Here is an 18,060-nt window from a genome sequence, read left to right as displayed (position 1 = left end):
ATGTATCACAGCTCTGAATTTGGAAATACTGATCTATAAAATTCCTCTTCTGTCATCTCCGTCAGCGAATTTTCAGACATATATGTTAATGTTGTACAAAAAATAATTACACACTGGGATGTGCAATACCCTCCCGACACTGACTTCGAAACAGGTATCAGCGTAGAAGTTCGCTAGGTTAGACAAATTAGATATGAAAACTGATATACGGCAATGTTAACGTTATATATTCGAGTAATCTGATGTGTATCGGTAAGTTTATCATGATTTTAACATTGATACCGACGATTTTAACGCACCAAGTGCATGTACATGTAATAGCTACAAACAAAGGGTATATGATTTTACATGCCGGATCACATTTGTACCTATTCATAAAAGGAAACAAATTTATCATTTGGGGTCTAGAAGCTGCTGCCGCCGTTGTATGGATGGAATATTGCTAAAAGCGGCCTAAAAATCTAAACTCATTCACTCACTAGAAGCTGATGATGAATATTTCATCACAAAGGCTCAGAAAGGTGGCTGAATCCTCTTTGTAATTGGCTTTCGACGTTTTGTAGTCATGTCTACCATCAACATGCCAACATAAAGATTGGATCTTTGACGAAAGGAGTGAGTGAGTGAGTTAAGATTTAAAGTCACATCGGCAATATTTCAGCCATATCGTGACTACTTCTAAATTCATAATACATACATATAATATATAAAACCCTGTCAGCAAAGGACAGTCAAACCACTAGATTATCACAGATTGAGTTAAACTAGCTAGCATATATCTTTAAAAGTACAAAACTATTTTTGGACAATACAATGTAAAAATGGGCTATAGATCGCCAACCACTGAAGGTAGATCTTGACGAAAGGAAGGGTCGTGGCGGATGGTGATGAATACTTTGCAGTGAGTGAGTGAGTGAGTGAGTGAGTGAGTGAGTGAGTGAGTGAGTGAGGAGTGAGTGAGTGAGGAGAGAGAGAGAGAGAGAGAGAGGTGAGTGAGTGAGGATTCAGTGAGTGAGTGAGTGAGTGAGTGAGTGAGTGAGTGAGTGAGTGAGTGAGTGAGTGAGTGAGTGAGTGAGTGAGTGGGTGGGTGGGTGGTTGGTGGCTGAGTGAGTGAGTGAGTGAGTTAGGGTTTACAGTCACATCGTCAATATTTCAGCCATATCGTGATTAAAACAGATCCTACTTAAATAATTTATAATGGTCTATTATCAAAGCTGTCGTCAACGGACAAAGAGAGCATCACAGTTAGAGATATACAACTAAACATCTCCAACCAAATCTGTCAGTGATGATGTCAGTAGCTTCATTTTAGTATTTACATGATTAATAATATAATGTATTATATATAATAATATAATAATATTATATGGCTGAGATATTGCCGATGTGACGTTAAATCTTAACTCACTCACTCACTCACGGCTTACTGCTGACTTGACTTGAAGCTTTCGACATCCTACTCAATTTCCCTGCAGTTATTGGGCGGCATTGTTTAGAAGCAAAACCAACAGTGGTTATCCACATTGGAACGGTTAACGGAACCGATAGTATTGCTGGTGATGTACTTGATCATATCGTAGTTCGTATACCCACAGTCAACGTCTTACCTTTGTCCAAGAAAACACATCCACAGACAATGCCTATGATGAGGCATTCAAACGTCTTTCAAATGAAATTCAAAAGGTGGAAGCCGCGGTGGCTGAGCGGTTTAGGCGTCTGACTTTGTGTGCTGGCGATTAGGTGCCTGACTCTGAAGGTGTGGGTTCGAATCCCGGATGGGACTCAACCCAAAAAAGTACTAGAATCTGTACTTAACTATGAAAGTGTAATCCCAAATATAACATATGTTACGTTGGACTACATCTTGATGAGAAAGCCGAACAAGTGCGTCAGGAATGCTTAGTATCACAGATGGTTCACCATGACGTACAAACAGTGACAGACATGCCTTGGCCACCATCACCGCACGACATTTCAGAGGAGTCACTAAGCAGCGTGGTTCCCGTGATTCTATTTCAATCTTTTGGCATGGATTATTGTTGGAATCGTAGATGATAAAAACGAAACATTGAATATGGAACATCGGTCAGTAGAGGGGCAAATTCTTGCAATTGCACAAGACATAGTGTATTGCAGCCGTAAAGGTAGAGTACGTACTCCAAAGCATGTAACATTGGCTGCTTCAGTGCATCATCTATGCATCACACGAAGTATGGAACTAGTGTCTAAATTAAACTGCTTCGGACATTGTATTTCAAAATCAAAGCTCCCAAGAAGTTGAAAGCGCTCTAGCAGAAATGCGCCCACAAAACCAAAAGGCTGCAGTGGTGCCGACAAACATATCTTCAAATGTTCCAGTATGCTTAGTGTGGGTATAACAATGACTTCCAGGAAGAGACTCCCTCTGGCAAGAACACAACTCATTGCACCACTGGAATTGTTATACAGCCTAGAGTATCAACTTGTGCTCTCCTACAAAAAGAGGCAGACACTGCTCCAACTCGCAGAAGATCAGTGCAGCCAATTGTCGACCAGTTGACTGAAGAGCAACAAACGTGATGGACCTGAACGAATTCAGGGGCAGTAGAACTGTTAGCTTACAGAACTGCAGAAGAACGAGAACGTGCATACAGCACAGACATGGAATGGTTCATGTCACGGCTTACTTCTTCACGATATGGCTGAGATATTGCCGATGTGACGTTAGATCTTAACTCACACACTCACTCACGTCTTACTGCTGACTTGACTTGAAGCTTTCGACATCCTACTCAATTTCCCCGCAGTTATTGGGCGGCATTGTTTAGAAGCAAAACCAAAAGTGGTTTATCCACATTGGACAGGCTGGAGGATTGATGGAGACATTATAGTGCACTGGATGGACACCCAAGCAGCTGAGCTTGACTGTGTTAGCTGTAAATGACAGAATTGCGACAGTATTCGTTGCACGTGCAGGGTCAATCAACTATGGTGCACCGGTGCCTGTCACTGCAATATCAACGAATGTCAGAATCGGACAAACACAACTACAGATATGGATGAACACAACTTATTATCTGAAGATGACTCGGATTTTGACTGGGTATCATCTTGCACTAAACTGTTTTGCATACAACTTTTGCTGTCATTAGTGAGTGAGGTTAGTTTTACGCCGCACGCAGCAATATTCCAGCTATATGGCGGCGGTCTGTAAATAATAGAGTCTGGACCTGACAATCCAGTGTTCATCAACATGAGCATCTATCTGTGCAATTGGAACCGATGACATGTGTCAACCAAGTTAGCGAGCCTGACCACCCGATCCCGTTAGTCGCCTCTTACGACAAGCATGGGTTACTGAAGATCAATATTCTAACCGGACCTTTACGGATATTCACAGATAGAAATCAGCTGCAGACACCATATTCTTATATAACATAATAGTCCTTGAACATACGAAAATGTTGATATGCATATGGTATAACTTGCAAACACACATATTTGATCGCATAAAACAAAAATACGAATCATGAGCAAATTGCAGTAAAAAACAGAAGACATTTGTGAAGAATAAAGCTTTTTGGCAGATATTTAACTTTAAACATCTCTGTAAATGATATCATCATGTTACAATGTTAATTTGGCCGGTTTCTGCTAATTTCTGAGTAGACTTTTAGCAAATTGATTTACATATGACACATCATATGTTTTTTCGTCAATTGGTGATTTTTACTGTATCTTCGATAATAAAACTTGATTTTCTTAACAGAACGGACACTTTTATTTTTGGTTAATGTTTTAAAATCATATACTTACACACTAAATATTATAAAAATGTCAAGATACCTATGTTGGAGCAGGGGTGCAACGGAAGTCATATTTTCTGGAACAGCCCTAGGACTACATCATGAATCAATGTCCTTCATTATCGAAAAGAAGCATAAGACTTAAGTATTTCTATATTTGATTACTCTTCAGGAACCCATAGTTGTCGAAGGGCCAGGCTCGCTGACTTGGTTGATACATGTCATACTATCCCAGCTGCGTCGATCGATGCTCATGCTGGTCATCACTGGATTGTCTGGTCCAGACTCGATCATTTACATATCGCTTTCATATAGCTTGCATATTGCTGAGTGCAGCGTGAAACAACAAGGAAACCAAACCATTTACAAAGGTATAAGCCGTTGTCTAACTAATTATATTATCTTACATAAGTGAGACTGCAGTACAAAATATCACAAGTTACAAACATGTTAGTTTCATATCGCATGTGATGCATTAATTGTGAAGGAATCACGAGTGAGTGAGTGAGTTAAAATTTTACGTTACGTCGGTTATATCATTACTAAATCAAGTTATAGATTATTATAATTAAAAGTAAATTATAAGCACCTGTCAACGGAGGACACTAACACAAATAGCTTATCACAGATATAAATTTCCAAATAGTAATTCAGTTAAAAAAGTTCAACTATAGCAGACGAAACAATATAAAACTAGGCTGTAGATCACCAACAACTGAAATTTACTAGGGATCATGTTATCCCATACAGTGATTATATAAACCTGCCATTGGATGTTACATACAGGAACGAATGCAAAAGAAGTGGGACACCCAAGTAGGTGTCAACTATCTGTTACACCTACTTTGGCTTGCCAGTTTAGATTTGAGGAGGTCAATATGCGACGATGTCGTATTGGCCATGCAAAAATAAACTCACGAATATGTTACAATTTGCAGATTCTGCAGATACAGTTTGACTGTATTGACTTTTCCAAGGGAAAACTAATTCAAATCATCATCAATGAAGGATCATTGTAAGTGAAGTCGCCATTAAATTATTGTTTGTCTTTTTAAATCATAAATTGAATTTATTGATAAAATATGGCATTGTGGTTATTAGTGATTTTATTTTGGTACACTGATGAAATAACTAAGTTTAATGGCTTCTGTACCTTGAAAGGTGGTTGAAATAACGTGAGACCCGTGAAACTCACTCACTGATATAACGTGATGAAATTGTCTGTCTGAGATGATTAGTACGTCCCATTTCATTCAGAGCATTTCTAAGTTTTTTCATTCTTTCAACTGTCCTTTTATTGTTAAAGTTGTTTTTATCAATAAACATAGTGATGATATGGCTGAAATACTGCCTACGTGACTGTGTGACTCACTGACAATAATATCGTTTTTTGGTACTAAGCAGATTTGGCACCCGTGAAGAGCAACCTCCTCGTGGTGGGTGCTGGGTAACGCTGGCAGCTTCTAATTGTCGTCTGTCTCCACGCAGACGTGTGTCCTTCTGGCAAATGATACACTTCAATATATCTGATTGAGAAACACTGGCTCGTGTCAATGGTGTTATTGTCACACCAGGCACACAACTTTCAGTGTGATGTTTCATTTTGTTTCTGTTTAATAGAAATTATTGAATTGTATAATGAGCTTGCTTCTGGCCAATGGGACATCGTCTTTTGTTGGTTGCCCAGCCACGTTGGCATTTCTGGGAATACAATGGCCGATCTTGCTGCTAAGGCAGCACTCAATAAATCTGTGACACCACTTCTTATTCCATACTTTGATTACAAAGCTAGCATTAGAACTTACATCCGTGATCTGATGCAGAAGAAGTGGGACAACCAAGTAGGTATTAACAAATTACATGAAATAAAACATTATATTGGTTACACTCACTTGGGTTGTCAGTCCAGATTTGAGGAGGTCATTATGTACCTTGAAAGGGGGTTGAAATAACGTGAGACCCGTGAAACTCACTCACTGATATAACGTGATAAAATTGTCTGTCTGAGATGATAAGTACGTCCCATTTCATTCAGAGCATTTCTAAGTTTTTTTATGCTTTCAACTGTCCTTTTATTGTTAAAGTTGTTTTTATCAGTAAACATAGTGACTTCGTCCCTTACTTCACCTAGACGGGTGGTTGAATGGGCCCGGTTCAACCAATCGGCTGGTCATGCCAAGCACTGAGTGTTATTGTATTTCACAAAATACTTCAACTTTTTAACTTGTCTTGGCCAAATTATCTATCACTTGAATTTCAAGTGCATCTTCATTAATTTTGTAATTTGCCTAGAGTCATATACCCAGAAGGCGGTGTCTCATTAATTCTTTTATTCTTCTGCTGGAGTATATCATCCGGGTATCCCTGGTGCTGCAAGTCGGAGATCCACTTGTTATTAGCACCGTCTTTATGACACTCCGTGGCGGATGGGGAGCTCAGATGATGAACCATTATATTAACAACCATGGAGTACCAAACCCCTAAAAAAAAAAAACGTCCACTAGACAACGACGATGAACGACCTTCAAAATCTATCGATTACTGGCCACGTTTCCTGGTGCTGGAAAGTCCTGATAAAACGCCCCTGAAATTAAACCCATTTGCTGTATCAAAGGGTTACATGGCATTGCGGGAGACGTCAAAAACATTAAACGTTTACGTTCAGGTGCATTGCTAATTGAATGTAGCAAAAGGCAACAAGCATCAAAGACAGTGACTTTAATAAGTGCACAAACTGTTCAGGCAGCCATTCTTTTTTTTCAAAAGACTGCAAAATGTGGAAAAACCAAAGGACATTAACAGAATTAACATTAGCTTTGCTGATGCAAAAAAACTGGTTGCATCTACATTGCCAAATGATACATCTGCATCGGTCACTAAGACACCCTCTGAAATCAGGCCACAGGTAAATACATCGCCAGTATGCACATCGTCGGTAACCTGCCGAACAGATTTGACTGGTCAAAACGAACAAGCCAGAAATTGTCACACCCGTGCGTTCTACACATACTTCGGAATCATGTATGCCTACACAAACTGTGGAACCACTTCCTTGCACGCCCCAACCCCACTCAGAAGCAACTTATGATCGTGATACATCTTCTCAGGCGTCTCAAATGTCTCAGTCTACCAGTAACGTTCAACCAATCGTCAAAATCAAAGGCAAACCGAAGCAAGATTCTTTAAAAAAACAAAGTGACAGAGCCCTAAAAGGTTCCGATGATAAAGTCAAATTATATAACAAATACGGATCACTTGAGGACATGGACGTGTCCGGAAACGTCCATTCACCGGCACTGAGCTTGTCGCCCTCGAAAACGGTGCGGGGTAGATCCCCAATTAATCCGCCTAAAAGATAGGTCTATCTAACAATATCGTGCAGTGGAGTTGTAGAGGACTCCGGACACATTTTAATGAAATACAGCTATTAATCCAGGATTTAACACCATCAGCGTTCTGTCTGCAAGAGACGTATCTGAAACAGACAAATAATTTTAACTTACGTCAGTTTGAAACGTATCATTATTTTTCCCCTCCAGGTGTTAGGGCCACTGGAGGATCTACCATCCTTATACGACAGGATGTTATTCACCGCCCTGTTACACTTAACACTAATCTCCAAGCTGTTGCAGTGCGACTTACTCTGGGTGTAGCATTTACGTTATGCTCTCTGTATATTCCGCCTTCATCGAACATCCAGCTGACTGATCTTCAATCACTCTATGATCAACTCGGAAAGCCATGTGTTATCATGGGTGACCTAAACGGTCACAACCCACTCTGGGGCAGTACTAACACTAATACTAAAGGCAAAATAATTGAAGATTTCATTTCCAATAATGACCTGTGCATATTTAATGATGGTTCAAGCACCTATCTGCATCCTGCAACTGGCACTTATTCTTCTCTGGATTTGTCTCTTGCAGATTCTAACTTCCTGAATGAATTTGATTGGTCTGTTCATAATGACCTTTGTGGAAGTGACCACCTCCCAACTATCCTTTCAGAAATAACTCCATCTGATTCTCCATCGTATACAAGATGGAACTTTTCGAAGGCTAACAGGTCTTTATATCAAAACATATGTAAATCGAAACTGTGACCTGAATGTTTCAGTGATATAACTGATCCCATTCCAACTTTTTCTGACGTTTGAAAGCAAATAGCTGATGAGTGTATACCAAAGTCCTCTACGACTCCACATGTACGGAAACCATGGTTTAATACAGATTGTAGACAAGCCAGAAAAGCGAGGAAAAAGGCAGAGCGTTATTTCCGCCATCATCCAACTGTCCAGAACTTAAATAAATTTAAAATACTCAATGCAAAGGTGCGTCGTACCTTTAAAGAAAACAAACGACATTCTTGGAGAAATTAAGTGTCCAAAATTAATTCACGCACGCCAATGTCTAAGGTGTGGAACATGGTTCAAAGAATTAAAGGCAAAGGTTCAAAATCTGCTGTTCACCATTTTAAATATGGTGATAATTTAATTACTCACAAGTCTAAAATTGCAAATAAAATTGGCAAAACTCTAGCCAAAAAGTCATCATCGGCAAATGATGTCCCCGAGTCTCAGAGATATCAGAGACAACAGGAAAAGACAAAACTTTATTTCGAATCAAAATAACGGTGAAGATTATAACGAAGTGTTTTCATTACATGCGCTACATACTGCTCTTGAGCAAGCTCATGACACTGCAGCGGGTGATGATAATATACATTACCAGCTACTGAAACACATACCTGAACCATGTCTGATGACACTTTTAGATATATTTGACCAAATATGGACGTCTGGAGAATTTCCTCTTTCATGGCGTAATGCCATTGTAGTCCCAATTCCAAAACCTGGCAGGGATCATACAGATCCATCTAATTACAGACCGATATATCTAACTAGTTGTGTCTGTAAAACCATGGGGAAATTAGAGCATGTCTAAAATTCAATGAAACATCCAAAAACGATTGTCAAAGTCACGAGAATATTGCAGAATGGTAGTGATGTCAGTAGATGATGTAGTCACGTGACCCCTAGCACGAGAAAAAGGTATAACATGTAATCTTTGAAAATCACGAACATGCACGTGCACCAGTCGGGTATAAATGGGATGGATACACGCTGGCATATCACGGTAACTGAAAGCACATGCAAAATGCCGAAGCTGACACAAATTCAGCGAGGCGAGCCATTGGAATGCGCGATATGGGGCTACCTAAGCTCATCTTGCCAGAACGTTCGGCTGTACCCCAGCAACAATCTCAGGCTGTTCACACGTTACCGGAATACTGAGTAGCACTCAAGACATGCCGAGAAGTGGACGGCCACGAGGTCACTACACCCATAGAAGACTGCTACATCCGGACTATCCATCTCCGGAACAGGTTCGTGACGGCAACGTCGACGGCGGCTACGGCACTCGGGCATCGTATCAGTCGTCACTTTGAGTGACCCGAAGATTGAGATTAGCTGGAGTATAAGGGCTTTACCGGCCTTTCCGCGGAATGGTCCTGACCCTCAGACATCGCCAAAACAGACAGCGGTGGGCAAGAGGCAAGTATACAGGTGGCAATTCCGAGATTGGCGACGTGTTCTCTTTTCCGATGAAAGCCGTTTCACCCTTTACAAGTGTGATGGCAAAGAACGGGTATATCGTCGACGAGGGGAACGTTTAGCAAGGCCATGCATCAGAGAGAAGTTCATCCATTCGGCGGGGGGTGGAGTCATGGTTTGGGGCGGTATCTGTGGAGACCAGAAGACCCGTCTGGTTTGTAGTGCAGGGCAATCTCAATTCACGGGGGTACATCGGACGAGATCCTACAGCCAGTTGTAGTACCCTTCCTACAGAATCAGCCCCGGGGTGTACTCCTACAACATGACAACGCGAGACCTCACGCACTGCCAGAGAGACTCGCTACTTTCTGCAACAGAACAATGTTGACGTCCTGCCCTGGCCAGCGTGCTCACCGGATATGAACCCGATCGAGCACCTCTGGGATCATCTGGACAGGAAGATCAGAGGTCGGCAAACAAGTTCCACCAGAACAGGCAACAGCTAGAGCAAGCACTCAGAGAGGAATGGAACCGCATTCCCAATGACGTCATTCGAGGTTTGACGACGTCAATGAGGAGACGATGTGAGGGCATGCATTGACGCAGCAGGGGTCACACACGATACTGATGTGCACAAGATCCTGTATTCAAGGAATGCCCTGCTACTGACTCAAAAACTCAGATTGTGATAATCGATTTATCCAAAATTCCACCCTTGCGTGTTTACTTGACAGCGGCTCACAAACTCCTTGAATGAAATTGTTGATTTTTGTGATTTACAGCTCAAGTGTTTTGTTATTATGATGCATTAAATATTTTTGGGAAATTTCGGTGTATGTCTTTGTTACAGGACGTTCAACACGTCATATACTAACTTTTGCCCGTCAGTTTAGTTAGATATATCGGTCTGTAAATTAGATGGATCTGTATGATCCCTGCCAGGTTTTGGAATTGGGACTACAATGGCATTACGCCATGAAAGAGGAAATTCTCCAGACGTCCATATTTGGTCAAATATATCTAAAAGTGTCATCAGACATGGTTCAGGTATGTGTTTCAGTAGCTGGTAATGTATATTATCATCACCCGCTGCAATGTCATGAGCTTGCTCAAGAGCAGTATGTAGCGCATGTAATGAAAACACTTCGTTATAATCTTCACCGTTATTTTGATTCGAAATAAAGTTTTGTCTTTTCCTGTTGTCTCTGATATCTCTGAGACTCGGGGACATCATTTGCCGATGATGACTTTTTTGGCTAGAGTTTTGCCAATTTTATTTGCAATTTTAGACTTGTGAGTAATTAAATTATCACCATATTTAAAAATGGTGAACAGCCGATTTTGAACCTTTGCCTTTAATTCTTTGAACCATGTTCCACACCTTTGTGACATTGGCGTGCGTGAATTAATTTTGGACACTTAATTTCTCCAAGAATGTCGTTTGTTTTCTTTAAAGGTACGACGCACCCTCTGCATTGAGTATTTTAAATTCTATTTAAGTTCTGGACAGTTGGATGATGGCGGAAATAACGCTCTGCCTTTTTCCTCGCTTTTCTGGCTTGTCTACAATCTGTATTAAACCATGGTTTCCGTACATGTGGAGTCGTAGAGGACTTTGGTATACGCTTTCATCAGCTATTTGCTTTCAAACGTCAGAAAAAGTTGGAATGGGATCAGTTATATCACTGAAACATTCAGGTCACAGTTTCGATTTACATATGTTTTGATATAAAGACCTGTTAGCCTTTCGAAAAGTTCCATCTTGTATACGATGGAGAATCAGATGGAGTTATTTCTGAAAGGATAGTTGGGAAGTGGTCACTTCCACAAATGTCATTATGAACAGACCAATCCAAATTCATTCAGGAAGTTAGAATCTGCAAGAGACAAATCCAGAAAAGAATAAGTGCCAGTTGCAGGATGCAGATAGGTGCTTGAACCATCATTAAATATGCACAGGTCATTATTGGAAATAGAATCTTCAATTATTTTGCCTTTAGTATTAGTGTTAGTACTGCCCCAGAGTGGGTTTGTGACTGCTTAGGTCACCCATGATAACACATGGCTTTCCGAGTTGATCATAGAGTGATTGAAGATCAGTCAGCTGGATGTTCGATGAAGGCGGAATATACAGAGAGCATAACGTAAATGCTACACCCAGAGTAAGTCGCACTGCAACAGCTTGGAGATTAGTGTTAAGTGTAACAGGGCGGTGAATAACATCCTGTCGTATAAGGATGGTAGATCCTCCAGTGGCCCTAACACCTGGAGGGGAAAAATAATGATACGTTTCAAACTGACGTAAGTTAAAATTATTTGTCTGTTTCAGATACGTCTCTTGCAGACAGAACGCTGATGGTGTTAAATCCTGTATTTCATTAAAATGTGTCCGGAGTCCTCTACAACTCCACTGCACGATATTGTTAGATAGACCTATCTTTTAGGCGGATTAATTGGGGATCTACCCCGCACCGTTTTCGAGGCCGACAAGCTCAGTGCCGGTGAATGGACGTTTCCGGACACGTCCATGTCCTCAAGTGATCCGTATTTGTTATATAATTTGACTTTATCATCGGAACCTTTTAGGGCTCTGTCACTTTGTTTTTAAAGAATCTTGCTTCGGTTTGCCTTTGATTTTGCCTTTGATTTTGACGATTGGTTGAACGTTACTGGTAGACTGAGACATTTGAGACGCCTGAGAAGATGTATCACGATCATAAGTTGCTTCTTGAGTGGGTTAGCGTGCAAGGAAGTGGTTCCACAGTTTATGTAGGCATACATGATTCCGAAGTATGTGTAGAACGCACGGGTGTGACAATTTCTTGGCTTGTTCGTTTTGACCAGTCAAAAATCTGTTCGGCAGGTTACCGACGATGTGCATACTGGCGATGTATTTACCTGTTGCCTGATTTCAGAGGGTGTCTTAGTGACCGATGCAGATGTATCATTTGGCAATGTAGATGCAACCAGTTTTTGCAATAATAGATTAACTTGGTATCTTGAAACCAATAACCTTATAACAAATATTCAATGTGGTTTCAGGAAAAGCATAGTACCATTGATCATTTGGTACGTTTAGAATCCTTAGTTAAAAATGCTATAGTAAATAAAACACCATGCTGTATCAATTTTCTTTGATCTTGATAAAGCTTTGATATGACCTGGATATGGCATTGTGATGGATTTACATGATGTTTGTTTGAGAGGCGTTTGCCTCTTTTATATCACAGTTTTTAACAGACAGGCAATTTCAAGTCCGAGTGGGTTCAACCCTGTCTGATCATTACAATCAGGATCAGGGTGTCCCTCACGGCAGTATTTTGTTTGTCACACTGTTTAGCATCAAGATCAATATTTTTTCAAAGGTTTTAAATGATTCAATTGATGGGTCATTATTTGTGGATGATTTTAATATTTCTTGTCGTGGTAAAATATCCATACTATTGAATGGCAACTGCATTTATGTTTAAACAAAATAAATAAATGGTGTCTTGAAAACGGCTACTTTGTCTACTCTTTGTAGAAAATACAAACCGCATACAGACCCTGAACTATTTTAAATGGCACCCCTATCAAAGTTGTCAAGGAGGCCAAATTCTTGGGTCTTATTTTCGATTCCCATTTTAACATTCCTGCCACATATTAAATCCCTTAAAGCTAAATGCCTGAAGGCACTCGATTTGTTAACGGTTGTCTCCAATTCAAAGTGTGGGAGGGGATCAAACTACCCTCCTTCACTTATATAGATTATTGGTGCAATCTAAACTTGATTATGGCTCGATCGTATATGGCGGAGCTTGCAAAAGCAACCTTAAACTACTTGATTTTATCCACCACCAAGGACTAAGACTTTGTCTTGGATCATTAAGAACTTCTCCAGTTGATAGTCTCTACCTCGAGGCAGATGAGCCTTCTCTTACCCAACGCCGTATAAAATTATCTTTTCAATATATTACACAAACTATATTCTAACGAATCTAACCCTGCATTTAACTGTGTCTTCAATCGTCTTAATGAGGATATGTATAAAAAAAAGTCTTCTCTTGTTCCGCCTCTTGGACACAGAATTAAACCATTCATTGAGGCTGCCGGAATTGAGCTGGAGAATATATATCCTTCTCGTTTCTTTCTTCTCCTCCTTGGCAATTGGTGAGGCCAGACGTTGACTTAACATTAACCACAATTAAAAAATCCGAAACTAATGATTTACAGTATAAACAAGAGTTTAGTCAATTAAGAAATAAATATAATACATATAAATCCTTATTTACAGATGGATCCAAGGATGGTGGCGCGGTGGCTTGTGCCACTGTCATTGGATCCAGAACAATGTCGTCTCCACTACCAATAATAGCTCTATTTTCACAGCAGAAGCTAACTCTATATTACCAGCTCTTAAATATATAAATAAACACCGTAAATATAAACATTACATCGTGTTTTCTGATTCTCTTTCGTGTCTTCAGACTATTAAAAATATTTCTTGTAAACATCCACTTTTAATAGAAATCATTGAATTGTATAATTAGCTTGCTACTGGCCAATGCGACATCGTCTTTTGTTGGTTGCCCAGCCACGTTGGCATTTCTGGGAATACAATGGCCGATCTTGCTGCTAAAGCAGCACTCAATTAATCTGTGACACCACTTCTTATTCCATACTCTGATTACAAAGCTAGCACTAGAACTTACATCCGTGATCTGATGCAGAAGAAGTGGGACACCCAAGTAGGTATTAACAAATTACATGAAATACAACATTATATTGGTTACACTCACTTGGGTTGTCAGTCCAGATTTGAGGAGGTCATTATGCGACGATGTCGCATTGGCCATACGCGTTATACTCACAAATACCTATTAAAAGGTGAAGATCCTCCGTTTTGTATCCCTTGTGACGAGAGAACCACGGTCAGGCATGTCCTGCTTGACTGTGTTGGATCCTCCATCATAAGGGATAAATATTTCAATGTAAAAACATTGAAGGATCTTTTTACAAATGTTAATTATCATTTAATTATTTGTTTTGTAAAAGAAATTGATTTGTTTGATGAATTCTGATTAATGAATTTTGTAAATAGACATATTTTAAAGATAGGTAATTGAGATTAGTAACTTAGATTGTTAGTCGCTGTACCCTCAAAGGGGTAAAGTACTGTAAAATTATTGTCCTCTTGAGAGGGTACGTAAGTCCTAAAACTTTCCAAGTAAAATGTAAATTTACCATATTTTAAACGTAGTATCTTTGTTCTTTTAACTGCCGGCTACATTCCTACAATTGCCAGCGGCTGAAGGGATGGTGTAAATCCAGCTAGGGTCCATGTAGGTAGCAAAGGCACTGTAAGTCCCCATGGTCCCTAGTATGGTGATCTACCTTCAGTTATTGGCGATCTATAGCCTGTATTGTATATTGTATTGTCTTCTTTAATTGGAATATTTTAACTTTGCACTAGTTTTATGTTTATAACTGTGATTCCCTACTCTTTTTACTGTCCATCGTCGACAGGTTTTAATCTTCAATATGTTTCTACTTTTTATTATATGGCTTGTTTTCGTCACGATATGGCTGCAATATTGCCGATGTGACGTTAAATATTAACTCACTCACTCACTAGTATGGTGATCTACCTTCAGTTGTTGACGATAATCTAGTGGTTTTACTGTCTTTGTTAGCAGGGTTTTATATATTATATGTATGTATTATAAATTTAGAACTAGTTTTAGTCACGATATGGCTGAAATATTGCCAATGTGACTTTAAATCTTAACTCACTCACTCACTCACTAACCAGATTTAAGTGTAAATCTGTCATGTTCTGTATATTGTACTGTCCTTTGTTAACAGGTCTTGATATAGCTGAAGATTAAATATGTTGATATATAGCCTTCATATGCACGATATGAGTGATATGCTGTCGATATGACTTTACATTCTCATTCACTCAATCATGCAATGACTGGGAGGTTTGTAACAGTAACTTTTCTATTGATAAGAGACCCTCCTCCCTCGCTATCGCGGCTGCATTCAATCCCTTATTATTCTTAGCGTTAAAATTAATAATGCTCTGTGACAGCAGATATTTCACAATGTCCTCATCTCCTTCTGCACAGGCCACATGAAGGACGTTGTCACCATCACTATTTACTACTAAAGGATCCGCTCCATTCTCTAGTAGCAATTTAATCACATCGGATGTACTGTATCCTGCTGCTAACAGCAATGGTGTCAACCCGTTAGATCCTCTCGAGTTTATGTCCACAATGTGTAGCTTGAGGACATGCTTCACCATCTCCTCATCACCTCTGATACAGGCAAAATGAAGGACGTTCTTACCATCCCTATTTACTACTGAAGGATCCGCTCCACTCTCTCGTAGCAATTCAAACACATTGCATGTATTGTATTCTGCTGCTAACAGCAGTGGTGTCATCCGGTTAGATCCTCTCGAGTTTATGTCCACAATGTGTAGCTTGAGGACATGCTTCACCATCTCCTCATCACCTCTTAAACAGGCCAAATGAAGGACGTTGTCACCATCCCTATTTACTACTGAAGGATCCGCTCCACTCTCTAGTAGCACGTCAAACACACCACGTGCATTGTATTCTATTGCGAGCAGAAGTGGTGTGGAACCGTCAGTATCTCTACAGTTTATGTCCAGAATGTCTAGCCTGAGGACATGCTTCATTATCTCCTCATCCTTTCCCACACAGGCCAAATGAAGGATGTTGTCACCACTCTCGTCAACTGCTGACAGATCAGCTCCTTTTTTCACAAGAATTTCAAATGCTTCTTTTTGCCCATAATATGCTGCAAGCTGCACTGGTGTCATCCCATCGCTATATTTACTATTTATATCCACAATATTTTGTATCAGGATATAATTTACTATCTTACCATTTCCTCCTCGAATGGCAGAATAAAGGATGTTGTCACCACCCTTGTCAACTACTGACAGATCAGCTCCATTTTTCAAAAGAATATCAAATACTTCCCTTTTCCCAAGAGATGCTGCAAGCATCACTGGAGTCATTGCTTCGTCGTCTTTACTATTTATATCCACGATACTTTGATTCAGGACATACTTCACTGTATCCACGTGTCCCCCAGTGCAGGAAAGATGGAGAATATTTTTACTTTCATGATCGACTGCTGAAATATAAGCACCCTTTTCTATTAATAACACAAGCACATCTCTTTTGCCATGGTATGCTGCTAACAACAATGGTGTCGTCTTCTCTCCGTCGTTGCTGTTAACGTCGACAATGTTTTGTGTCAGGATACCATCCACTATCTTCACATTTCCTCCTTGACAGGCCCAATGAAGGATAGTTCTATCAGCATCATCCCTTGCTAAGGTATTAGCTCGTCTCTCTATCAGAAAATGAAACACAACTTGGTTCCCATAACCTGCTGCCAACATCAAAGGTGTAATGCCATTGTTATCTGTACTGTTTGTGTACAGAACTTTACGCGTGAGGACATGTTTCACTATATCTACATTTCCTCCTTGACAAGATGCATGTAGGATATTTTCACCATCATCATCCTCTTTTGATATATCAGCTCCTTTTTTCATAAGGAAACGAAACACTTCCTTCTTCCCAAACAGTGCAGCTGACATCAACGGCGTTGTCCCGTTCCTCCCCCTACTGTCAATGTCAATGATGTTCTGTGAGTGGATGAACTTCACTATCTCCAAGTTTCCATACAGGCAGAAAGCGTAAGATATTGTTATCCTCATCATCATCTAATAGGGACAAATTTGCACCTTTCTCCACAAGTAGTTCCAGTATTGCTCTGTATCCCGCCACTGCCGCTATCATTGCTGGTGTCCTATCAGATAAGCCTCTTGAATTGATGTTTTCAGGATCTTGACACAATATGTATTTAACTTGTCGCGCAAGGCCCCTGCCTGCAGGCGGCAATAAGAGTAGTGTTGGCAAAGGCCTGGTTATGTGCTTGATGATGTACATCTGAAAGAAAGGATAGAAGCATGACACAATTTTCTGTTTTAGAAATGTTAACATGTTAACCCAAGCATCCCAGAGAGGTGCATATTTTCGGAGTTGTCCTGACAAAAAATATACAAAAACCTTTTTACATTATTTCTGAGCCGCTTGAGAAATTGTAGTATGAAAGGTTGCAGTAGCTGTTTGAGAGTTATTCCACTTGAGTCGTTGTCTGGAGCTTTCGCCTTGTGTGAACAAAACATAAAACAAAGTAGCGGTTGGTTAGAGACCTTCTGTCAAGTGTTAAATTTTGGAAACTATCGACCCTAAATGTCTATGGTTTTGCAAGTAAATAATCTCTTCTGTGTAATTTACTTGAACAATACCTTATGTGTGCCAGAATAATTAACATGCATGATTTTACAACATTTGTTATGCGCACCCCAGTAGGGTTCATAGATTCCCTGGTTTATTTTCACAGTTTCCATCGTTGTTATGAGGATGTGTATTTATTTGTTCATTATAATCTCACATTAATTGACTTTAAGTTGTTATGGGTTACGAAAGCTTGAGGCACTGAATGTGGATTTGACCTCGCAGCTTGAACTTAGGCTATGTAAAGAGTAAACTTAGGAGGTGTGGTCAGAGTTACATTCCGTTTTTGCTTCCAGTCGGATTGTGGAAGCTGTAATTTTTAGATGGTCGTAGTGTGACATGGTTTTTGTCGGAATTCACTAGAACTGGATATTAGGTATGTTGGTGAGTGAGC

General features: G+C 40.0%; 1 protein-coding gene across 1 annotated transcript; it reads right to left on the bottom strand.

Moving 5' to 3' along the window:
- Positions 1-15,280: 15,280 nt before the first annotated feature.
- Positions 15,281-17,086, bottom strand: LOC124269782 (putative ankyrin repeat protein RF_0381). The gene has a single exon (XM_046704823.1). The coding sequence runs from the start codon at positions 17,084-17,086 to the stop codon at positions 15,281-15,283; it is 1,806 nt and encodes a 601-aa protein (XP_046560779.1).
- Between the last annotated feature and the right edge of the window lie 974 nt (positions 17,087-18,060).

The sequence above is a fragment of the Haliotis rubra genome, unplaced genomic scaffold (assembly GCF_003918875.1).
Source record: "Haliotis rubra isolate DU_JTF1 unplaced genomic scaffold, ASM391887v1 Scf1473, whole genome shotgun sequence".
In the NCBI taxonomy this organism is placed as follows: domain Eukaryota; kingdom Metazoa; phylum Mollusca; class Gastropoda; order Lepetellida; family Haliotidae; genus Haliotis; species Haliotis rubra.
The sequence above is the reverse complement of the archived record's forward strand: the minus strand, read 5'-3'. Positions and strand labels throughout refer to the sequence as shown.